The 26,183-nt window shown below is 45.0% G+C and overlaps 1 protein-coding gene across 2 annotated transcripts in view; it reads right to left on the minus strand.

The window, feature by feature from the left end:
• Map2k5 (mitogen-activated protein kinase kinase 5) overlaps window positions 1–26,183 on the minus strand; it is a 220,813-nt gene that overhangs the window by 49,264 nt on the left and 145,366 nt on the right. Inside the window, exons 18-19 of one of the 2 annotated variants that reach the window (XM_032910908.1) lie at window positions 7,598–7,624; window positions 7,253–7,285 (exon numbers count right to left, since the gene is read on the minus strand). In XM_032910908.1, coding sequence (XP_032766799.1) covers window positions 7,253–7,285; window positions 7,598–7,624 — 60 coding nt within the window. The remainder of the gene's footprint in view (window positions 1–7,252; window positions 7,286–7,597; window positions 7,625–26,183) is intronic. The other variant, XM_032910909.1, reaches the window with a different exon arrangement.

Consider the following 26,183-nt stretch of genomic DNA (forward strand, 5'->3'; position numbering starts at 1 on the left):
AAAATATCTCAGTAGCATTTTGGCAGGGATTACATTGACTCTGCAGATCAACTTGGATATGATCACCGTGTCTTTTATTATTTTTAAAGATAATCAGTTAATGTGCTTATTTAGTACATGTGTGTATGTGTATGAGAGGATAACGTGCGTGGGGCCAGTTTTCTCCTCTGTCATGGGGACCAAACTCAGATGGTCAGGCTTGGTGACAAACGTGCCATCCCAACTCAATATCACCTTCCTAAAACAGTGTTTTTACTACATAGAATATATTTCCCTTTATTTATGGTTTTAGTTTCTTTTACTATTTTATAGTTTCTTTTGTTAAATTTCTTTCCTTTTTCTGCAACTACAACGTAGACTGCCCTGTGTTTCTGCCTGTGTATGGAGACTGCAGAAACACAATGACATTAGCACACGGGCCTGCAGCTAGAATTACTTGTCTGTTCTTGGGCTGTGCTTATGTACTATGACAGCACATGCAAGTCTAGTTTTACTTCTCTCTGACCTGGATTCCTTCTACACAGACATGCTCGCTGAGCGCTGAATTGGAGATATAGTTTGTCTTTCCTTGGTTTCCGGGGGGAATGGCCTTTTACCATTAAAATGTGCTAGCCTTTTATTTGGCCTTCAGTAGGCTTCTTATCTGGTTCTGGGAGCAACTTTCTAGTCTAGATTTATTGAAGGTTTTATTGGGAAAGAGTGTGAGATTTCCTGAAGTATTTTCATCCCTTCCTGAATGAAAATGGTATGTAATGCGATTGATTTTCATGTTCAGACAGCCTTGCAGTCCTGGCATAAACCTCACTTATGACACTGTCCAGTTTTAATTCGATTTGATTTTTTCACTGCTGTGATAAAACACTGATCAAAAGCAATTTGGGGAGGAAAGGGTTGATTGCATAGGACGTGTTTTAGACGTCATGGATCCAGGGAGCCAAGGGAGGAAGGAACTCAAGGCACAAGTTTCGAGCAGAAACTCTGGGGGATGCTGCTTACCGCATGCTCCAGGCTTACCTTCAGCTACTCCTCACGCCCTCTGTCCTAGGAATGGTGCCCCTACTTCAATCAGCAAGTGCTCCACAGACAGGCGTGCCCACAGGCCATTTGACGGCCAATTCCCAACTGAGGCTCCCTCTCCATCTCTAACTCGTGAGTTTCATACCGTTTGGTAGCACACAGCTTTTCAGAGCAAGTATTTGTTTATTCATTCATTTATTTTTTGAGACACGATCTACCTGTGTTATTAAGTTGGCAACAAAACTAATCAGGATAGTTATGATTCCCTATAACTTTTGCTGAGTTCAGGATGTAAAATCCTGTTGGTGTTTTCATGAAGGTTCTTGTATAGATTAGGGATACTGGTCTGTCGTGTTTTTATTTGTGTATATGTGTGGATAAAAATGTGCCACAGCACATACATGGAGGTCAGAGGCCAACTTGAGAGAATCATTGGTCTTTTCAATATCTGGGTCTCAGGGATCAAACTGCTCGTCAGCCTTGGAAGCAAGCACCCACCCACCAGGCCATGTTGTTAGCCCCAGTTTTCTTTCTTGCCAAGTCTGTGGGCTCAATTATCAGTAGTCCTGGCTTCATATGAACGGTGAGATCAGTGGTTCTCTCAACCCTATGTTGGAAGCATCTAAGGAGAGGTGGTGTTAATTCTTTAAACACTTGGTTAGGCTCACTGTCAGAGCAACAATGCTGAGCTGGCTTTTATGGCAGGTTTAATTTAGTTAACGTTTTTTCTTATAGGGTTACTCTGTACTGCAATCTGTACTACCAGGAACTGTGTATTCTGTACAGGTGACTTTAGTCTGGTGGCATATGTTTTTTCAGAGCACCTATTTTATTCACTCACTCAGTTATTTGTTTGTGAGGCAGGCTCTCCCTGTGTGGTCCAGGCTAGCCTTAAACTTGTGGCAATCTTCTTGCCCAAGCCTCCCAAACTGGAGGTGCTAGCAGGAAATGCAGGGCTCGTACATCCTTGACCAAAGACCCAGCACGTGGCTTTAAGACCTACATGGAGCAGTGAGGAAAGATGGGGGCGCCCTCCCAGACAGCCACACATTTTGTTAGCCTGTGTGTGTGTGTGTGTGTGTGTGTGTTGAGATAGGGTTTCTCTGTAGCCCTGGCTGTCCTGGAACTCAGAGATCTGCCTCCCAAGTGCTGGATTAAATGTGTGTCACCACCACCTGGTTTGTACCCCCCTTCCCCCCCAAGAACCAATGCTTTGCTGATTTTTGCCTTTTCCATATCATTTCTGCTACGATCTTTGTTACTCATCCTTCCTACTTGCTTGGCTTCAGTGTGCTCATTCTCTGCTTTCTGAGGGTGGAACCTCGGGCTAAGGAACTGAGATCCTCCTTTACAGCTGTCCTGGTTGGGTTTCCCAGGGCCTACTTAGGTTTGGAAGTATATGTTCACATATTTGTGAATCTGCTAGGTTCTCTTCTGTGATTACTTCTGCTTCCTACCCATGGGCCCTTTGGCTCCTGGTCAGGGGGGCTTTGTTCACTCTGTCAGTGCTCCCACAGTGGCCCTCCTTAGGGAGCCTTATTAGAGAAGACAAAGGGAGGTCTATGCCTTGCTACCCCCAAGACCAGAGTCACCTCCTTTCCATGGGAGAGAAGACTCAGGGTTCTCAGAATCACTTAGCATCTGACCCAGGCCTCTGTTTTCCACACTCACAGGCCTAGGCTGTGAGGAGGATGGAATGTTTGCTCATTTACAGAACTTGTAGTTCTAAGACACCAATACACAGTCATTATTTCTGAGCAGATATAAAATGTCACTTCAACAAATTCACTTTTTATGTGTAAAATGAATAAACAGAAGTATAAATCAGGGATTTGTTAATGGTTCTTTTGAGCATCTACAGATGCTATGCAAGAATTTATTTTTAGTTATAATATACCTGAAATGTATGTATATGCTTAGAGTAAAAACTCATTTTTCTGGTTGTCATATTTTAGACAACATGAACATTCTGGAATACATCTGTGATCTCAAAAAATGATTTATAAGATAGTTTTAGGTCTTTATGCCTAACGTTTACGTTTTCTCCTTTTTTAATCTAGGCAACTCCATTTATCTTTTAAGACTGAGTTTAAATGCAATGCCTCCTTCCCCACCCCAGCCAGGGCTCTACAGCAGTCATCCTACATGGAGCCATGATTGTCTGCTCTCTGCATGATCTTTCCCAAGGCTGTGGACCGTGCAGGGTCAACAGACGGCTGCTGAGGGTTCCTTCAGACTTCCTGTTCTCAGCCTACGCACTGGCAGTTCCACTAGCTGGCTTGAGAGATGGTGAGATCCGTGACACAGACATTGCTGTTTTATCTCCACTGTGACAATCCCTATCTGGCCAGCCCTTTGCTACACCAGCTACCCTGGGAACCCATGAACTGGCGGGTTGGGGAACCTCTACTGTTACAGTGTGAGGGTTGGCCCTACCCAGGGGACCATGGTTCTTCTTCCCTGGCTCACTGACTTGGGCTGCAGGTGGCTTGGTGGCCTTACCTGGAAGTCTATTCCTTCCGGGTTTGAGGCTGTCCTGAATGTTTTCAACTGAGGCTAGTACATAGCTGGCACTTGATAACTATTCACTCTACTGCATCAGAAGGACCTGAGCTGCTGTCTCCCCCTTCAGACAAGGCTGTTGGATCTTACAAGAACTACCTAGGGATCTGATTTAATTGGATCCATTTTAATTTTGCTAGGGTCACCATTAGGGATGTCAAGACCAAAGGCAGATGGTAGAACTGTTTGGATGGCAGATGGATGGTCTCTGACAAGAACAAGTGACCATGAGAAGAGAGACAATCTCCAGAGAGCACATGAGGAACACCAATTATGGAGGGGCTTAGTGCTGTGACTTCAAGACCACCACTGAGTGTCAAAGCCAAACACATAGTCACATTCAGTGACAGCACAAAGTCAGCTCCTGTACTTTCATAGCCCCAGAGGTCATTGATATATCTAAGTTCAGTTTAGCAACACATCCTAAGCACAGACCAGAATCTCAGAGAAAATGGTAAAAGTCATTTGCTACACTGCCAGCAGGCTGCCAAGAACACATATTTCTTTGTAATATATGCATTTCTCACAGATAGCAGAGACAGCAATAACATTTCTGTTATACAAAGGAGCTGTTGTATTCCTGAGGGGTACTTAGAGAACCAGGTACAGGTAAACAGACAGGTATTAAGAAGTTCTCTTGAGGGGGCTGGAGAGATGGCTCAGTGGTTAAGAACACTGACTGCTCTTCCAGAGGTCCTGAGTTCAAATCCCAGCAACCACATGGTGGCTCACAACCATCTGTAATGGGGACCCATGCCCTCTTCTGATGTGTGTGAAAACAGTGACAGGGACAGAAATAGTATACTCACATACATAAAGTAAATAAATTAAAAAAGAAAGGCTCTGAGAGTTACACCCCAGCTAGTTGGCTCACAGTTACCCGAGCATACTGGATTGTCCGGTTTCTGATGGGAGCTCAGCACTCTGGTCGCCTTGTCTGCCTTCCCAGTCTATGGCCAAGTCTCATCTTTGTGACTCTTCTGCTCCTGTTTAGTCTTGGTGTCTCCTGCTTGTCTGGTGGCTTACTCCTGCTTGTCTCATAGTTTCTTCCTTGACTCTCAGGCTGCCTCTAACACTCACCTCTGGCCACTTTGGGGCTAACTGGTTCCTGAATGCCTGGGTGTTGATTAATTACTGTCCACTCTCTGCTATGCTATAGTCATGGTCAAGCTGAAATGGGTAACCTAAAATGCCACATTAGGATTTGCTACAGTTATGTGTACAAGACTCTAGATGTGCCTGAACGAGGCTCACGTAGCAGGTAGTACTTAAGGCTACGTGTGTGTATGCTTCTGTGTCTGTGCAGTGCTATGTGCACATGAATGCTGGTTCCTGCTTAGGTTAGAGGCATAAGCTCCCTGGAAGCTGAAGTTACAGGTAGTTGTGAGCCATCCAATGCGGGAGCTGGGAATTGAACTTGAGTCTCATGCGAGGCCCTGGTGGTACTTTTGACTTGACTCTTCCTGACTGGTTATATTTACTCACAGAAGCCCTGAATCAGAAGCAAATGAAGTTGGAAGAGAGTTTGCAACCTCCTGGGACCTAAATGAACAGAAGCTGTCCATGATGAACGCCAGTTCGCTGTGCCCAGGAGGCTTTGTGTGTTTGAGGCATCACCACTGAGCAGTCCAACCCAATGACTGGGGCTCAAGACTCTGCTTTTTTTGTTTGCTTAATTTGAGACGGGGTTTCATCATAATAATAGCTCAGGCTAGTCTCGAACTTAGTCATCCTCTCAGCTCCCTGGGTGCTGGGGCTGTGCATGTGTTTGGGTTCTGCAGCTCTAATACGTCTTAGCTATGCTGATGTGATTAGTCTTTGGAGTGCTATACAAGGAACAGTGACCAGTGACACACACAGGGTCAGGCACAGTGCACACAAACCCTGACCCGTGCTTTCTCCGGTGCTGTGATGTACTTGCCGAAGGCAGTTCATCTGGCTGTCCCTCTCCTAACAACTGTCCTTGAGGAGAGTTGAGAGCCTGGCTAGTTTAGGACGTTGCCTCAGTTTCAAGACCAACTTGGTTTTAGTGAAGACAGTGTCAACTTCCAAGTTCCTAGAAAGAGGGGATTTTACCAGGGTTCTGGACTAAGCAGGAATACTACCTTCTAGTTTTCTTTTCTCTAAGGGAGAAATTTTGCTTTTGTCTAAGAAGAGCATGCCATTTAAGTGTAATACTATTGTCCTTCAGTATGACTTTATAATATCTTCAAGTAAACTAAATAAGTAAAATACTTTAAATGTATAATGACCATTGTGTCTGAAATCAGAAATGGAAACACCTCTTTAGTTCCCTGGCTATACATGTATCACTGGTCGGAAAGACATGGTGATGCCCAGGAGTCAGTCACACCAAGGTAGAGCCCAGGAAATGGTTCAGGCTGTGCATTTGACTGGCTAGGCCAAGTTTCCCTGGGCACTTTCCCAAGCAAAACCGGAAGGGAATCTTAGGAAAATGGCTTAAATAGAAAGATTTTGATGGGGACAGGATGCTTTTGGAAACCAGGATGACAGAGCTATTGATGAACTATTAGGTACAGGAGGCCCATCTGATGATCGAGAGGATGGGGTCTCCATTTGTTTCAGGATGATGCCTTCGTTTCTCACCAACACGGTTTACGACTTGCAGGGGATATGTGGATGGGTGGGCGGTGCAGACATGGAGGACCAGCGCGCCTGCTCTTGCTGCTGCTGGGATGTTCATGAGCTAGTTCTTTTCCTAGGAGAATCTTTATTTTTTCTCCCAAATCTCATAACTGGTTATGCAGATGTTTAATTGAGAAGGATGGCTATGAAATTATGGCTTGTTTGTTTTTTCCTTTTAAACTTTCCTATCTGGACCACTTACTGCCTCTCTTCCCTATTTACAAATGTTCTAAGCATTATAAAATTAAAGTTTTAAAAGCTAAACTTCACTAGGAGGCTGAGGTTTTTTAAAGTTACTGTGCCTCAATTGAGAGCCTTGAGTACCGTAAGACTGCTAATAATCAAGAGGAGTGGAAAGTCAGCGAGAAGAAGAATCAGCTAGCTGAGCGAGGTGGATGAATTCCACAGAGGCAGAGGGGCAGAGGAAGGCCAGGGGAAGGATGCTCGAAGCAAGAGAATTTAGAAAGAGAGAGGCTCCTTACTGGGATACTAGAGGAATCAAGAAGCCGGAGGCAGCCTCTGAAAATGCCTCAGGAGGTAATTAAAGATCAACCATTGACCAGAGCTTTGAGCAAACCCCTCCCCCTTTTAAACTGTGATTTGCTTTGATGGATAAAACCAGAAAGGCAAATTTTATCCACGATGTTACTATTCACTCAACTCTGACCCTTTTCTATGGAATGCTTTTTTTCAGTGTCTCTTATGGAAAAAGTGATACCGCTTTAATTTCCAGCTCCATCCCCATCTGGCCAGGAAGAGGATCAATTAATATTATTCTGTTTTGTCTTCAGGGCCTCTGACATCCCTGAGGACCAGCCTGTGGGACAGTGTCATCACAGCGCTTCTCAGCTTTGATGGGGAGAGCAGGATTCAGGACAAGGCTGGCTCGCGGAACACAGCTCCGAGCATGCCACACACTTGCTTCGAGGATGTTGGGCATTGTGCTTCATTAGGAAACAAAATATAAGGCTTTCCACACCATTAGGGATGACTTTAGGAGTGGAAAGCACATAAGACGATGCCTCACCTCATCAACAATGCACTGCAGAAGCTGGAGAGGCTGCAATGGGGAAGAAGAGAGGAAAAGTATTAGCCCGTGTGCAATATCTTTACAGTGGAGTGGAAAGAAAAAAATCATTAATGCAATAAAATATAGCAAGATTAATCAACAACAGCAAACTCTTATAAAAACATGGATGCTCAGGACGTCCTATTATTTCTAATGGTACCTAATCTAATACAGGCAGTTAAAGGTTTGCATTTTCTTCAAAATGCAATTTGCTAAGTTTAAAACAAGGCATTCAAGCATGCAGAGGGAGCAGCCATCAGGAAAAAGAAAAGTGAATTTTTTTTCTGAACTCATAAAGCTTACCATTAAAGATCCCTGGTTTTTCTGAATCTGAAAAAAGGCAATATGTAATTAGCATGTCATAATCAAAATGACTCACTTGGACACATTATGATCACTGAGAGAAAATTATTGCATTGCTGGTGGCAATTTGTGGGCATGTGTTAACACAATTTACATAATGAAAATACACAAATGTTAATAGCTCGCTTCTCATTTATAGGCGAAAGTCAGCAGAATGTTAATTTCACACAACACTTTTTAGTACCCTCCAGGTTGTATTAGAATAGGGAGAAAAACCATAATCCATTTCAAAGGGCTGTTTACGATTCAGATATAAATAATGTTTTATATTGCTAGATTGTGAACACTGGGCTTAATGTTGCAATCATTGCTAATGTTATGAAGCTCACTCTTTTTAAATTAAAAACCGATTTATTTAAAATTGAAATTAAATCATAGTCAGAAATTAGAATTTTGGATTCCTGCCAGTGTCTGCTCACAATCCCCTATTTTGTGAAGAAAACTTTAATTATGTGGTTGAAGTGTTTGCCTGGAACTAAGGAGTGGGGTAAAACTCTCCCCTTTTCAAAGTTCTTTTGGAGTGCTTCTCGAGCAGCAAGGCTCTCTGGGAAAAATCAAATGCATGAAGTTTTAGCTAAGGTGCCTGTTCCAACTCAGCGTTCTGCGGGCAGGCTGCTCACATCAAACACAGACAGTTAACCGAATGTGACGAGATCAATCAACTTCAACTTACTAGTCAAAACACTAAACACATCCGTGTAGTTCCACACCCCTCACCCCCAAGATACCTACAGTTAGTGTGCACAAATCCAATGGAAACCTAGTCTTAGGTCCTGCATTTTGTAACCAGAAATTTTTTAGGAACTAAATACTACCAGGACGGGTCAGTTGTTTTCTGGGATACATGAACGCCAACCAGCTGGTTAGATGGGAAAGAGCAATATCCCATATGTTTTCCTGTTGTGCTGGGAATCAAACCGGGGGCAGCAGAGAGGCTGGGCAGATGCTCTATCACTGAGCTGTATTCTCAGGCCCTTTGTGTGTTTTTAGTAGTATTGAGTGTGTGTGCGTGCGTGTGTGTGTGCGTGTGTGTGTGTGTGTGTGTGTGGTTCACATGTGTATGCATGTTACAGATGTCAGAGGCTGATGTGGGGCGCCTTCCCCTCTTGCTCTGCACCTTATTCTTTGAGATGGTGTCTGTCACTGAACCTGGAACTTCCCACATCAGTTAATCTGGTTGGCCAGCAAGGTCCTTGGAGGCATTTGTCTCTGCCCCACGAGTACTAACACTTAAGAGCACAGGTGTGTGCCACAGCACGGTTTTTACGTGGGTGCTAGGGTTCTGAACTCAGGTCCTCATTCAGCAAGCACTTTCCCCACTGAGCTGGTTCCTCAGCTCCTGAATGGCTTGAGAAATTCTTTCCCACACATGCTCACTTGACCAGCACAGCCCACCCTAAGCTGTGCGGGGGTAACGAGCTCTATTCTATGACGGGGACCTGGGCCTCCTGGAAGGCAGGGCAGGCTTGGGTTACAGGCCCAGGCCTGATGGTGCCAAGCCTTTCCAGTGTTCCTACACTTGTAGAATACCGGCCTGCGATCACAGGAAAACAAACAAACAAACAAAAAAAACCGAACAACAACAACCAAAACAACAACAACAACAACCAAAACAACAACAACAACAAAACCAAAACACTACAATGTATTCCATGCGGTTCCCTTGCATGGTATGGAAGATTCAAGAGAAAGGTGAGAGGACTGGGCTTCTAGGGTGGGTGCTGGGCATACGTAGCACTTCCTTTGGCATCAGTGTAGCTTCTCAGCAGTCCTTCCTCCCCTCTCCCAAATCTTGCCCTGGAGCCCAGGCTGGCCTAGAACTCACTGTGCTTCTGTTCACCTCTGCTGGGATCACAGGTGTCTTAGAAGGTATTTCCTGGGCTCTGTCCCAGCTGACGGGGCTCTCTGCTCATATTTCAGTCGCCGCGCTGGGAAGCGGTTCCAGGCTGCCTCGGGCTCAGTCTTCCCCACCATTGCCGGCCTGATCTTACCCTCAGTGCTGCCCATCTGGTTCCTCTAGTCAGAAGGACTCCGAGCAAGGCTGGTAGGCAGAGGTTCAGTCTCAGGGAGGGGTTGGGCTGCTTACCCCTTACACTGCTGAGAAATTTAGTAAAGAAAATCTCTGGGAGCCAGGTCCCTTCTCCTACTGTGTTTACTTTTGTTTTGTCTAAGAACACAAGGTAGACCTGTGCCAGAATTAAAAAGATATATCTGCTTCGACTGCCAAGCGATCTGTAATAAATAAAGCAGTAGAAATCCACTTCTGACATCAAAGAACATGTTTTCTCACAGATACGGCAAACATTCTAGAAGATGCCTTGAAGGAAGTGAGGGTTGGTTCACAGCACTGCCTTCAGGAGCATAAGCTGCACGGACCAGACGGACAGAGGGAGATTTCCTCAGGACCTGGATCTTACAGACACTCTCTACTTTCTCCCGCCCTATCCTGCACATTAAAGACATTTAAGCTTGCACTACACTGGGTGGGCCAATGAGGTGAGTTAACTGCTCAAGTGCTTGTCAAGACAAGCCCTTGATGATCTGAGTTCGATCCTTGGGACCGCCATGGTGGAAGGAGAAAACCCACTGCGACAATTTCTCCTCTGACCTTCACATGCTTGCCGCCGTACACATGTGCCCACACATATACACAAATAAATAAATCTAATTAAAATCTGCCCTATATTAAGGTTTGCTTCAAGAAAGAGAGGGATGACCACTGGTGTCTTTTTTTTTATTTTAATTTCTTACTTCTTATAATATAATGACCTAGGTTTGCCCAGGATCTTAGAGATGCCATGCCAGGGTTTTATTACAGTCTTGATAGTAACATACTACAGGATGTCAACTTCATGCATTTTGTATTAAGGTAGCAGAGCCAGAACCTGAAATTGATTCAAAATGCGTGTGGTACTCAATTACTTCTGAACATGGTTACACAGTGCCGTGACTTATGCCTTCCATTTCACATGGGTCTGATGCGATGATGCAACATCATCATAATTGATTCATTTTCTCAATTAAATAAAGCTACTGTGCTGTTCTTTATAGGAGTGCCACGCAGACCATGGAGTTAGATGTATTATCTCCTTCCCTTGTCTCAGATATATTGCCTTAAAGGCGATGTTCTGTTCCTCTGTTAATTCCACCAGAAAAATTTAATGCCGCAGTCATATTTTTCAAGTTCCGAGCTGCCACGAGCACGGCTGTATTTATATTAGGCATATTCTTCACTGCTAAACTCTTGTTGTTTACCTTTGTCAAGATCATATTACTGTCTGGGCACAGTGCCTATAAAACAGAGCTGAACCACGTTAACCTCAAGCCACTGCCTCTGCTTCTGTGCACAGTTCATGTAAAACCAAAGCCCTTGTTTTTAATAGCACATTGAGGGAGGCACTGACTCCGTGTAAAATGCCAGCCTCATGGACACCTGTCCTTATTCTGCCTTTCCAATGGCCGAGCGTGAGAGCAGAGTTCAGAGGCGCACGGTCACATTCGTGATGATGTACAGCCGGCTCCTGACAACGCTTCTGACACTCTTTATAACCAGCTTGCCTACGCTCAAGCTCCTGCGTGCACAGCTTGCTTGTGCCGAGTACTTCCTGTGGCTAACTAGGACTCGGGGACAACAAGCAGAATGTAAGCGCTCCAGACTAACTCTTTGCTCACCATGCTCTGGACTTGGTGGAGTTCTGATACATTATTGAGATGAACCTCCTTCCTCTTCTGGGCATTTTTTTTTTTTCCTTTTCTTCTTTCGTCAGTTGTCAGATCCAAGATGGAAAGTCCCGCTAATAGGAGGGGTAGGCCTCCTTCTGATATAAGACGGATCCTCCGTGTTTCAACAGGATGAATGACTTGTTAAGAGGCAGTCACAAGAACCAGCCAGGTCTTGGTGACTGAATGAACATTTATAGCATCTTTCTTTGCAAGAAACAAACAGGTGGCAATCAGAAAGCCCCCTAGCATAATCCATGAGTTTGTAGAGTGATTTTGGGAAAGCAATTGTTAATTCAAAGGCTCCTTTGTGGGGCCTGGACTACTTGTCAATGGCGTTAGTGCTAAAAAACAATTTCAGGAGTTCTCCTTTAGCTCCCCTCTCTGCACACAATGGCAAAGCAGACCCTGCTAGCAGGCTTTTCACATCATACTCAGAGGCGTAATCAGAAAACCAGAGTAGATTCACTATGGAGCTGAGGGAAGACACCAGCCAGGCCTTCATTTCCCCTCTGAAATGATGGCTTGCCCTGCAGCTCTTGTCGGAGAGATTTATGTGTGACCCAGGTCACATCTTCCAATATCAGTTGACAAATTTTCTCTTTACATATTTACTGCTTTTCAAGCTTGTGTTATTTTCTCTTAGATAGAAAAAAGCCTGAAATTACATGGTAAGGGTGGAATTTTTAAAAGATAGCAGCCTCACTTCATGTGACTTGAGCCGTATTCCAGTCATCAGTGTTAAACTCTGTTCTTTTTAAATTTTAACCCAAATGTAAGAAAGGATCTGCAGCTGCTTTAAAGATTCTCTTCTCAAATCTGACACAGGAAGCTGCAGCCCCAGCTAAAGCTACAGTGATTATGGTGAATTGGGATTTTATATTCTACATGAAGAATTAGGACCAAAGAACTGTTCAGGGAAGGATCTCGGAGATGCTCAAGCTCTGTGGACTACTTTGCCTGTATGGAAACTGAGGCTCTGAGATAAACAGTATTCAAGGCCCCAGACAGAGCCTGGCCTAACAGCTTGCTTAGGAGGCTGCCTGTCAGGGAAATGCAGAAACGGGAGAATTAGAACATTCCATGGGATTCCAGCCAGATAGGCACTGTCTGGAAATCCTCCTTCCTGCAGTAGGGCTATGAACTTCTGCATAGTTCAGGGCCAAAGCAAGAGGGCCCCAAAGCTTCTCAGAAAATGGTGCTTCCCATTCAGGAGCCGTGCCTTCCACCTGTGCCAGGGAGAAGTGGTCCTCGCTTTAGAGCTGTACCGTGTGCTGAGGGCACACACTACCTCCAATCACTCTAGATCGTAAGGCTTTCTGGAAGATCACTTTCCCTCCATAACCTTTAACCTGTTGCTCTGTACCACTTCAAGTGTACAATGGAGCGTCTTAATGACTGTTTTACAAAAGGAACAGAGTGAAAATTTCTGGGCCTAACTCTCAGTGGAGATGTTGATACAGTGTCATTTTTCCTGCTCCCGGGGTCACTGGCCTTTATCCTTGTTGCAGTTCTTACCCCCCAGGAGTCTATACTATACCTTGTAGAGGGTCTAAAACAAAAGTTAAGTTGTTAGTGAATTTATCAGGCAGATCAAGGCAGAATGTCACTAAACTTCCACAGTGTAAGCTCTATATTCATGGGCTGGATGTGGTGGTACATGCTTTTAATATGTGAGTTCAAGGCCAGCCAGGGCTACAGTGAAAAACCCCTCTGGTGTGTGTGCGTGTGTGTGCATGTATGTAGGCAAAGAGTTCTTGAATAAATGATTAAAATGAAGGTTTAAAGCAAGCTATTCAAATCAGGTTAAGAGGCAATCTCTGTCACCTTCTCTCTGGCCCACAGCTCAGACTGCAGCCAAGACTGTGCTTGGGAGCCCAGTTTTGAGGAGAGAAGATGAGCTAGCCAACAGCTGGGTGTGACAGAGGCTCCAAGAAGCTGAGAGGAGGGCATAGCTCAGATGGGGCCAGATAGAAAAATCACTAAGGCCATAAATTAGATCACTTGGCTCTTGCTGCTTCCCAAGGATCAAGGACAATGCATTTCTACAGAGAATACAGCAGCTGGAGCAGCAAGAGGCAGGGCCACATTGCTCATTGCCGTCTGCCAGCAGTGCACAGGACAAAGGACCCGCTGCCAGGTTTTCTTTGCCCTTCGTGCATTTAAGACTGACATAGCTCATGTTGCACTCCATGTACATGGAGAGAAGCCACAGTAAAGTCTCCTGTAGGTAAACATTGCTTTGACACAGAAATGCAATTTGAAATAAACAGATGTGAATCACAGGATGAATCTGTTTCCTAATGGCACAAGTCTGGCCAAGGTGTCCAAGTAGCTTGCTTTGAGTAGATTTAGACCTTTTTCTTCTCTAACTTTAGCTCCCCTTTCTTTGTTCAGTGAGGGGATGATCTTGTGTGAACCTAGCTTAAGAGCATGAGACCTGTGTGTGTGTGTGTGTGTGTGTGTGTGTGTGCGTGTGTGTGCGCATATGTAGAGGTGGGGGAAGTGTGGTACAGGAGATACTATTTTTCTGAGCACACAGCTGATCCAGTGAGGATGTCAGAAAGGGGTTTTCTGGATTTATCCTTTATTTTACCTCTCAGTCAGCTTAACCCCTGCCCCATGCTTTGGAATCCAAATAAAGCCGGGTTCCCATAGTCCAATTCTTTGCCTGTGTGGGACCTTGTTTTGAAATATTCCAAATAGAGGTATCTTCTAGGGCTGGAGTTGTGTCTTGGGCATCTAGAATGAAACATGGTTGTACTGACTTCATAACCGCATCCGCTTTGAACTGGATCCCAGGCCTTTCTAGCTCCCAGGACGGCAGCACCTTTCTAAGAGCTGCGGTTGGGCTCGTCACACTTGAGCCGCAGTACAATCTCTTCTGTGTTTTAACCTTTTCCCAGAACGCAGGCTTAGTCTGCCCCCCACAGCCACTCTGTTTCCTGTCAGAGCGCCGCTTTCCCCAGACAGAGAATCCTTACCCCTCGTGTATTGGGTCACTTTGTGGGGCTGGTGCTTGCCATGTTTCCTGCAGAAGCTTTTCGAATATTAGAAAGGCTCATTACATTTTCAGGAGTCTATCAGCAAAGCACAGAATGCTGTTAGAAAGTTCTTTTACAAGCCCAAATAAATCTTCTTAAAGATAAGCCATGACCCTGGAGCTGTGACAGAGACTGATTTCAGATCCTCATACATTTGGAGACAGGTGCCATGTCCTCACATCTTCTGGGCTGAGTTAGGACACTGACTCCTCTCGCTTCTTCCTTCTACAGCGAGGGCACTCTGGCCACAGGCTCCGCCCTCAGTCCTTTCACTTCCGTCAAGATGACTCCAGGTGAGAAGACAGCAGAAGGGGAATGGAGACCAGGCCTTAATTATCAAGAATATGCACATCCCATGGGTAAAGGAGTTGAATAGCCTTCAGGTGCTGCAGAGAGGGAAGTGGTTGCTTGTCTCAGCAGAAGCAGCTTATTCCGAGAGCTCCTGCAGCCACTGTTGGTCTAGGAGCCAGCCAAGAGCTAGGCACACCTTTAATCTCAGAGGCTGCTTGACCTCTGAGTTCAAGACCAACCTGGTCTACATAGCAAATTCCAGGCAAGCCAATGTTTGTCTCAAACAAAACAAAAGTGAGCCAATAGTCACAGTGTAGACATAGCTCTCCCCAAACCAGCGAGCCCTGGAAGCCTCTGTAGTGAAGGCGACCTTGAGTTGGTTTTTTTAAACAGTCGCCTGAAGAGCAGCGGCGAGTGTACACCTTCTGCCGTTTGTGGTCAGCTTCTCTACTGTTCCCTTGGGTACTACAGCCCCTCTCACCCACCTGGCTGTGCTTCAGGCTCCTCAGTGGAAGCCTGAAAAGCTACCCAGTATTTGTTTTTTGCCTGTACGCATGCGGCCACAATACACTTTCATCTTCCCTTAAAGGGCTCATTTTAGACACAGAATTGCTGGTGTCACTCCTCTTGTTGAGACTCTTACTCGAAGAGTTACCTGAGCGAGGAACTGTGTCCCCTATGGAGCCTGGACAGGTCTGAGAGGAAATGCTATCCGTGCCTCTCCCCTGAGACAAACTACCGGAGCCTTTTGTTCCGTTGAGAAGAGGCCCGCATGGTTGGGGATTTAGCTCAGTGGTAGAGCGCTTGCCTAGGGAAGCATAAGGCCCTGGGTTCGGGTCCCCAGCTCCGGAAAAAAAAAAAAAAAAAAAAAAAAAAAGAGGCCCGAGCCCTACAGATTCTTTCAGATCCAGGATATGAGAGTGGATTTTTGGACATTTTCAAGCCAGAAATTACAAGGTAGTAATGGAATTTTTAAAGAACAGCAGCCTCACTTCATGTGACTTAAGCCGAACTCCAGTCATCAGTGTTAAACTCTGTTCTTTTTAAATTTTAACCCAAATGTAAGTAAGGACTACTTTGCCTGTATGGAAACTGAGGCTCAGAGAGAAACAGTATTCAAGGCTGCTGAGTACTGCTTAGCTCCCACCTGCTTCTGATCCTTGACTCCTTCCTTGCCTATACCTGTACTGACCTAACTACTGTCTGCATCCATCTGGCAAAGGGGTATTTACGGTCCCCGCACCCAGCCCTCCATCCCTTGTCCCAGATGGACTCTGCTGGGCCAATGCCCATCATTTCTAGAGGCAATGGCCCCGTCTCTCAGAAGGATCCGCCCTTTAGGCAGCGATGCTGTCAGGGCAGAGTGGAGGGATGAAGTGAGGAAGATGAGAGAAGACAAAGCAGTGAGTGGAGAGCTTGGGATTGGGTCTTGAGTCTTGGCCCCGTCCACGTGCAGAATTGGTTTTCTACCAACATGTAAATAAGTAAACTTGAGGTAGATAATCACATCAATGACTTATTTATAATCATCAAGTAGTCCTCTCTTACCAGACACTATAAAGTAACTCTAGAACCCAAAAGGCTGGTTTGTGTGTCAACTTGACACAAGCTAGAGCCATCAGAGAAAAAGGAGTCTCAGTTGAGGAAATGACTCCATGAGATCCAGCTGTACAGCATTTTCCCAATTAGTGATCAGTGGAGGAGGGCCCAGCCTGTTGTGGGTAGTGCCATTCCTGGGTTCTATAAGAAGGCAGGCAGAGCAAGAGAGGGGAAGAAAGCCAGTAAGCAGCACCTCTCCATGGCCTCTGCATCAGTTCCTGCCTTTAGGTTCCTGCCCTGCTTAAGTTCCTGTCCTGACTTCCTTTGGTGATGAACAGCAATGTGGAGGTGTAAGCTGAAATAAACCCCTTCCTTCCTAACTTGCTTTCTGGTCATGGTGTTCATCACAGCAACAGAAACCCTAACTAAGATAGCAAGTGAGACATAAATTGCTGGCCCTTAAAGGTGACTGACTTATTAAAGGTCCCTGAAATAAGGAGAGTTGTGAGACTCAAACACAGAGGAGCTGGCCCAGCAGGTTAAGAGCACTTGTTGCTCTTGCAGAGGACCCAGGGTTTGGTTCCCAGAACCCACAGGGCTGCTCACAACCCTAGTTCCAGGGACCTGACACCCTCCTCTTTTCTCCTCAGGCATCAGGCATGCACATGGTGCGTGGACATAACATGCTGGCAAAACATCCATATGCATAAAAATAGTTATTTTTTTTAAAGCCCACCGTTTCCTGTGATTTTGCTGCTTTCCCAGGGGTTCTATAGAGCTCTAAGGTCTTTTTTTCAAAGAGCTAATAGGAAATGCCAGAACCAGGGTTCAGAATAGCCTTGCCTGTGCTTGGGTGGAAGTCACATACCCAGAGTGACACAGGGAGGTGGGTATCATTCGCTACCTCTGGTGCTCTCTGCCCAGGAGTCTCTAGCTAATGAGGAAGCACAGAGCTGTCCAGAACACAGGATAAAGGAAGACATCTGGCCAGAAAGTTGTTTTTGCTTGTGGTGTTTTTTTCCAAACTGGAACTAGCCCTATAGAGGTCTCCTCTGGCCCACAGGGCAGTGCTGCAACCTTATTTCTGTTCAGGATTGAAACAAGTTTTATCTTGTACTTTAGACTATGGCCCTCCCTGTGCCTGGAGATCCACACCGTTCCTCAGCAGCCTATTCTGCCTGATGGTTGCTATGTGCAGACACTGAGGTAAGCCTAAGACAGAGCACAGTTGATTCTAATTGGCTGCCCTGGTTTCCCACAATCCTTCAGGGCTCCTAGTTATGTCCAGGAGCCTTTGTTCCTGGCTGTATGTCAGCCATCCTCAATCCTACACTACTGCAGCTCTTTGCTCCTTTAGAGACTTGTTGCTTTTTCAATGAACTCTTCTTATCTGTTTTATAGGCACTAAAGAGAGTTGGGCTCTTAGGATCATTAACATTTTAGTTGAAGATTCTCCAACACCCCAGGCATTAATCCAGAACTGTTGAACATTTAAAAGTAATCTGCATTCAAACAAAGCTTGGCCAGGTCTGCCACCCTTTAACCTGGATGCCAGCGAGCTCCTAACTCCAAATCTACCCCAAGTTCTCTCTGTGGAATGATGGTGAGCACGACTGAGAACAATAAAAGCTGATGTCTCCTCCTCAGCTGAGACCAGGTGCCCGCCAGGGAGCCAGTCAGCAATTACCTGGCAGGCAGGGGGCATCTTAGGACAGTAATTTCCACCTCTGTAGACACACCAGTTGGAGGCAGTACTTGAGTACTGGTTATGTGGGATCAAACCTCTGGGTGCCTCATCATACTTCGTGTCCTCATGCTCCTCTAGATAGAAAAAGCCACTGAACTGGGAGTGGAGACAGCAACCCTGCAAGTCACTTAATTACCATGTCTCCCATTCCCACTTGTAGAAAATAAAAACTAGATACGGTCTTCTTGCCTCTGAAACTCTAAGATTCCTTGAGGTGGTGACTCCCTGAGGGCAAGAGTGGACATCTCTGGAGTCTAAGAGGAGACAAGATGGCAAGGTTTCCAACTGGGAGTCAGAACAGAACATTGAGGTCACTGCGTAACTTCTCTCTCCAATGTCTAGGCTGATCATTTAAAAACTGAGAGAATCATGGTCCCAGTTACTGGACTAAAAATGACTAGATTCTATATGTAAGTCTGTGAATTATAACTGTGAATGATAAATTGTAACTCCAAAGAGAAGGACTGGACAGGAGGGCTCTGGTGGGATCAGAAAAGTAATTCATTTCAGTCCAACCTGGCAAGAAACATAGTCATATATTTTCAGAGCTATGTAGGCAAATCCCTGAAGTACTTTCTGGAAGTATAAATAATACCACCATTGCCTTGGTCTTGTTAACCACAGTACACATTTCAAAGTGCCTTCTTAGGCCTTGGCTCATGTAATCATGATAATTCCTTCCTAGTAGCCTAGAAACTGTCCTGTAATGTGTCAGGTCAAATTCATACAAGCTGGGAAGAAGCTTTCAGGTACGTGACAAGTACCCTTAGGGCAGAGGTCTGGAAATGCAAATCCTTCCTACCTCAGACAGGCTCCCTGCCATCTCAAAGGGACTCAGGACATCCTGGAGCCCAGCTTCTGCATCTGGGCTATTGCAGGGTCAACTACATCTTGATACACTCCCTTCCTCCTCCTGCTCCTTCCTCCCTTTTCTTCCTCCCCTGAGGCCTTGCACTATAATTTACTCAGGGAATTTGTTCAACTAGGGAAATGAAAGCAACCACAGTAACACTCTAGTCAGACTGCTGGAAGGAGGCTATCCACACCCCATGTTTAGACCTGTGGCTCTTGGTGAATGGAACTCCTTTTGACTTGAGTGCTTACGTAGTCCTTGCCGTCCTTACAGCCTCCTTACCATAGCTCAAGTATCTTTTACTCTATGAAGCATTCTTGGCTTCTTTTAAATAAATATTTATTTTCATTATTTAAAAAAATATGTGTATACAGGCCCACTGGGGTGGCACATTAATCCTAGCGCTCGCGAAGCAGTTAGGCACATTTCTATGAGTTCAATCCCAGCCTGGCCCATTTAGTCAGTTCCAGGCCAGTCAGGGCTACATAGAGGCATACATATAGGCATGTGCCTATAGAGGCTAGAAGTGTAGGATCCCAGTGGAGCTGGAATTACAGATGGTTGGGAGCCATCTGATGTGGATTCTGGGATCCAAACTTAGGTCCTCTGCAAGAGCAGTATACACTCTTAACTTAATTTAGGCAGTATTTGGGGTCAAATCTAGGGCTCCCTTCAGAGGAGAGAAGAGCCATAGCCCAGCCCTTTAGGTTGGTATTTAAAAGAAAAGAAAGTCGTTCTTCACTTGGCCGGCTAAGCAACCTACCTCAAGTACAGTGGTGACTATAGTGGGAAAACACCACCTTTCCAAGCTCTCTAGACTCTGGGGACAATTTCTCTTCCTTCTCTGATGTGTGTGTGTGTGCTTGGGTGTGCATGTTTGTGGAAGCCAGTGAACAGTCTCAGGTGTTATTCACACTTTGTTTCTGTCCTTTCCTCCTCCCCCTCTCTTAAATATATTTTTGAAAAGATTTATCTTTAGTCTATGTGTATGGGCTTTGCTGGTATGTATGTATATATGCATGTCGCCTGTAGTCCATGGAGGTCAGAAAAAGGCACTGGGTCCCTGAAACTGGAGTTACAGATGCTTTGAGCCACTGTGGAGGTGCTGGGAATTGGATTCAGTCTTCTGCAAGATCAGCCAGAGCTTTAAACTGTTACATCACCTTACCAGCCCCATCTTCCTTGTCTTTTGAGTCAGGGTTTCTTGCTGGCCTGACACCAGGCAGGTAGACTTGCCAGTGAGCCTCAGGGACCCATCTGTCTCTGCCTCCCCAGTACTGGGATTTTAGTGCACACCACACTGAGTTTTTTGACCTGACCCCATTTCTGCTCTATTTTAAGGACAGATTAGGAACTCACTTCCTGCTGTTAGGAGAGGAGTAGAAGATTGAAGAATATCTCTGGGCACGTCTGAGATGGATATTTGGAGAACTTAGTTTTGGCAACTTAAAAAATCCTGGGAAGAAGCGAATGATTATCTTTCCATCATTTAAGGTTTACCTCTACATTTTTGTGGGGTATCCATCTGATTTTATGGCTTGGAATGTTGGTATTATATTTAAATGATTATATCTTAATTAGTAAGGATAATGAATAAAAATTTGGCGGAAATCTTTTTAAGTAAAAAAAACATAGCACAAATCTAGCTTTCATCAGTTAAAGGGGAACACTGATAATCTGGGGGACTACCCACTGCTATTTTTTTTTTTTGAAGGAGACCTAACTGAAAACAACAGGTCCTTATAGTTCAAAAAGTATGTCTAATCAAGATGATTACAAAAACATTTGTTTAAAGAAGACAAAGGTTTTTGCAGTTCTATGCATGATCACAATTCGGAGGCTGATACATAATTAAAAAATGATATCTGTAGTCTAAATATAATATAGACAGTAAGACAATATTAGATGTTCAATGTTGGCATTAGTAACAATATACCAGGGGAAGGCTTTTAATACACATATGTATGAAATGTAAGAAAAAACTCTCTAGTATTTTATCTGGACATGGTAATATAGGTCATAATTCCAGCACTTGGGAGGCTGTGAAGCAGGAGGATTGACAGGAACTTGAGGCCAGCCTGTGCTACATAGTGTGTACTTGCTTGGTCTGCCAAGGTTACACAGAAAGACCCAGTCTCAAAAAACCCCAGAAGAAAACCCTGGTATTTCTACACCAGCATTCTAAGAGTGTTTTAAGAACACAGGCTCTCCACTCTGGTAAAAGCAATACCCTGCCAAGAGGTTTCCTGCTACACAACAAGTGGAATGGTGACAAGCCAGTCTGTCAGTTCACTGGGGAAGAAAGGGAGAAGCCAACACACTCCAATAGCAGGCTTCTAAACCAAGTCAAAATATTTCCTCCTTGACACGCTGCTTCTATTTAAAGAACAGTGCAAATTTGGTCAATACTATGGATTACAAATAATAAAAGGAACTTAGAACCACACTAAGACAAGGATCAGAAAGCAGTAAACCAATTAAAACCACCCAGTTATGAGCTGACTTTCAAGCCCAGCATATAAATCTGTCTTCAGCACTGACCTTGGGGTGGGTCTCAAGAGCAACCATGGAGAAGGTAGACTGGGCTGCAACATGTTGAGGTCTCCAAAGCAAACAAACAGCTCTAGAGATCCAAAAGCGCGGGCAGAACGTGTGCCCTCGGTTAGTAGCAGGGGCTCGGATGAAACCACCACTGACAACCGTCCCTGTACCGTGACAGGCCGTGCACGGGGTGAACACACACTGCTCCTACACATGTGCTGTGTATCTTGGTTGTAACAATGGGCTATTTCTGTTTCTGTCCTGTCTGTGGGAAGGACAGTGGTGGCATCCTCAGAAACATCTTTCACTAGAATCTACTTATGTGCAACTCACACTGAGGTTGAAGAATTCCCCTGGATTGGGATGAGAAATACATCACTACTTTGCTGGCTAGACAGCCCTGTCTCCTCTGGTTCAGAACAGTAGGCCTCTGTGTGCACACTGGAGGCCAAGGCTGGCAGAATACTTGAGAAGTGGTCAGTTGATAATGAGGCTTCTAATCAATGCCTAAGATTAGATGTCCTTTTTAAACTTGGACTTATTCTATTTGGTCAGACGACAGTAAAATTTTCCAATACAAGTGGTCTCTTAACACTGCACTAATTTGTCCAGTGCCATCCTTACATAATCCTAATAAACACGGCTTCCATTCGCCTCCTTCTCTCTTTTTGATCCCCTTTTCTACTTATCATCTTCTTTATTTGAAACAGATTTTTAACAGATAATCTTGATCGTTACAACAATATCTTGCTTGCATTTTATTCAAATAATTCTTAAAAACAGCTTAAAAAGCCGTTTGGAATAACATCAAGCTTGCCATCAATCACAGGAAGAAATTCCGCTGGCGGTTGTATAAACATCAGATCAAGTCTGATGTCTTCAAGGATTTCAGAGTGAACCATAAAAAACTCCATTAACTTCTGACAAAGAATGCAAATTAATCACAACATGGGGTGAAATGAAATTAAAGGCTCTTTTCTAATCAATGACAAGGCACGATGAAATATATGTTACTATCTCTGCACCAGGGCTGCCGACGACGACGCTCGACGCTTGCCAAGCCCCGAATGCAAGGTGTGGGCACAGACCCACCCACCCTCGGCTCGGGCCGTCCGCCCCTCCCCCAGAGCGACTGCTTACAAGTCTCAGAGATTCACAGCGCACACTAATCATCCGAATCTCAGGTGCATCCAATTTGTTATTCACACTCGCCCATGCCAGTGGAGAGCCTGGCGCCGACAGATGCACCAGGAACCCTAAATGACAGTTTTGGCCTCCGGAAGTAGGATCACTACAGCAAAATCTAGTACAGCCTGCAGGTGAAATGTCTGGAGCTCCATATGGAGCAGGGGAAATTAACAACAAGATGGAAATCACTGCAGCAGCGGGGAGTCGGAATTTTTGAAAAAAAAAATGAAATTTAAAGATGAAGAAAGAGAAGTAATAAATTAATGGGGTGTGAAAACATTCAAAGCTTTACAATACCAGGGGCACTATTTGCTCAGGTCCCCCCCCCCTTTTAACTCGGGGTCATTTTGATGTAATTTATTAACCAAGATCAGGAATTGTAGGCAAAACAAGAACACTATTTTATATATTGAAAGTACTTTAAGCACATTTGTATCGGAGTTCTTCACTTCCTGAGGCATCCTGTCTACTGAGTCCCCTGGTGCCCCAGTGGGGCAGCCCCTGAAGTCTCCCTAAGGAATTCACTACTGTCCGAGTGCAGGGCCTCGTTGTAAAGTTTGAATGGAGGATGACAATTTTAGTCGGCAATCATTTTCATTTCTCCCAAATTGTGGTGTCATTAAACAAACCATTGCCCACTGCCATGGGTTTTTAAGCCAACTGACTTAGGATCTACATGACCGACTGACTACACACTCAGGCCTTGTCTGAATCCTCAGATCTTTCCAGATTCCCATTAAAGCTGAATTGTTCAATGGAGTTAGCTTTGTAAGACGTGGCAAAAAGAAACTCACGTCTTCATCTCTTTATAGATATGCTCCACAAGCACCCAGAGTTTCAGGGCAGTGGGGCTGTGAGGGCTCTGAGGCCATCTGTACTGCTGCCACCACCACACACAGGACAGGAAAAGCAAAAGGGCTCTGGAGACAGACCAGCCTTGTCATCTCCATCAGCAAGGCCACAGGGCTCACTCTTTCCTGTATCCTCTGGCAGGGAAGCTGAATGTGAGGAGGGCTTGGTGACTGCCTGCGAGCTGGGGCAAGGGTATGAACAGCCACCAAACTGAGGTGACACAGCCAGTCACTGGGCTTAAATGCTTCCGAGTCCTAGACCCGACTGCTCCACTCCTCTTTGAGATGAGGTGTGTGGCCTGAAAGGTGTGAGGCTAGAAACAACAGTTCTTTGTGATGGGATGTGAGGCCTGGGACTAGCCACACAGAGTGCTCAGGAGATCTTTGTGATGGGATGTGAGGCCTGGGACTAGCCACACAGAGTGCTCAGGAGATCTTTGTGATGGGATGTGAGGCCTGGGACTAGCCACACAGAGTGCTCAGGAGATCTTTGTGATGGGATGTGAGGCCTGGGACTAGCCACACAGAGTGCTCAGGACATCTGAGCAGGAAAGGTATTGAGACTTCAAGTCACCATACCATATTTTTTTGTTTGTTTGAGACGGTTTCATGTATCCCAAGCTGGCCTCAAACTCACTTTATAGCCAATGATATCCCTGAATGTCTTAGCCTCCCATCCCCACCTACTAGATGCTGGGGCAAGTCAGGCCAGAACACTACCAACTGGATTCTATCCCCATCACTGGTTTTCTTATAATAATGAACATTGTTATAATGGAGGCCCCGACCTTTCTTCTTAGAATCCACAGCATCCAAAGAAGGCTGTGCTACCCTAAGGCCTAAAGGAAACTCTGCGTGTGTTTCCAAACAGCAAACACCTGATCACACAAAACAATGACATTCACACAAAAGGGTGATCTCTAAGAAGCCCAGCCTCTTCACAAGGGTTGTCCCTGTCGACTGACTCTATTATGTCCACACCCCCTCCTCCTCTGTACCCTCACCCGGTATACACCCTGTCACCAGCTGAAGGAGGGATTGCTAAAGATGCTGTCAGCAGCACTGACACTAGGCTGGGAAAGGAAGTCTACAAGCTTGCTGCTCCTTTCAGCTTCATACTCTACTCTAGTGGGGTTGAAGTTTGCTAAGATGTAAATGCTGTTTCCAGCACAGGCCTTGCATTGAGGACCACACACACAGTCAGTATCCCTGCTTACTGGCTCTGCATAGTAAGGACCTTAAGGATCTGGCTACAGTTTCAACCTTTGAAATTTAAACAATATCTTACTTATTTTTATGGGGAGGCTCCTGTGTAGAGGTCAGAGGTCACTTGTGGGAGTCAGTCTCCTCCATTATGATGTCCTTTGGGTCCCAGGGACATACTGAGGCCATCATGCTTGCATGGCAAGCCATCCTGGGGCTCTCAATCTTTATCAATGGCCCATAAGTGTTCTACTAAGGCTAGTTTAAGAGTTAGGTCATGAAGGGCCTCGTGTTCATTTCCACAGTTTTACAGGATTATATGCCTTAGTCAAACACTGAATTGTTTAAAATTAGTGACAGACTTAAGAGGCTTAACAAGACAAATATTCAAATGACTATAAATCTTGACAAGGTGATTTTAATCGGATAGACTGCCTATAGAGCTGAGTGGCATGGCTGTATATGCCAGAATCTCACTATGTGCTAGTGTGTGTGCCGAGCAGCCACAGTCTAGACTTTCCTTTCAAAGGACTATCTATGCTTAAGCAAAGACACTTCTCTTTGCTTCAAAGAAGAGTGGGGCTGACACTCCTGAACCTAAGTACTTGGAGGATTTCTCTTCCACATATCTGTGACTTTTAACTGCTCAGGGAAAGGGCTTGGAGAGAGACACTTCAGTGAGTGGAGGCTCTAAGTGTCCACATGGGTGCCGGGAGGATATGCTAAGGACCGCTTCTGAAGATGGTTAGGGAGACGGCGCCCCTCCTATTATTCAATAACCATGTTTGTGATGCATCTGCATAATCTAACCATGCATAAATTAGTATGTGTAATACAACACTTATTTGCATAATAATAGCAAGTTAATAGATGCTTAAAGAGCAGAGACCAACACCACCTTTAAATCAGACGTGCCTGCAGGCACTTTGGCCTGTTCAGACCACGATGCCAGAACAACAGTGCACATCAACCAGAAGAGAGCCGTCAGCCGTCCATTTTTCACCCCTCTGGGCATTCTGCCTACTGCCCCTACAGCAGGGAGTCACTCTCCAGCCACAAGACAGCTTTAAATTTTAACCGCTAGCACCCTTCCCTCTCTAGCAAAAACCATGAAGAATTTCATAAAAAATAAAGGATTTGGAATACTTGATAATGAACTATTTGTGAATAGGAAGTAACAAAATAAGAAAGGATTCAAAATCACAGGATAGGAAACCAGGAGCCCGCGCCCCTGGTGAGCAGTGACCCACATTAGTCACCTTCACCCTTGGCTTCAGCTTTTAACCGGAATAATTTTAATTGAATCCAAAATGCTCATAAAGGGTATGAAGAAAAGGGTGGGCGCCTCTGCCAACCTCCGCATGAGCGCATAGAGCTGGGCATAGAGACCCCTCCCTCAAATGTCATACAAAGAGGAACACAACGGTCCCAGTCAGTCTTTAACACGAGAAAAAAGTCTAGAGCTAAAAAAAATAAAAAAGAAAAAGCCAGTGGAGACTTCTAATGACTCCTTTAAGAAACTACTTTTCATTTTAACAGGACAGATTTA

This window comes from Rattus rattus, chromosome 8 (assembly GCF_011064425.1).
Source record: "Rattus rattus isolate New Zealand chromosome 8, Rrattus_CSIRO_v1, whole genome shotgun sequence".
NCBI lineage: Eukaryota > Metazoa > Chordata > Mammalia > Rodentia > Muridae > Rattus > Rattus rattus.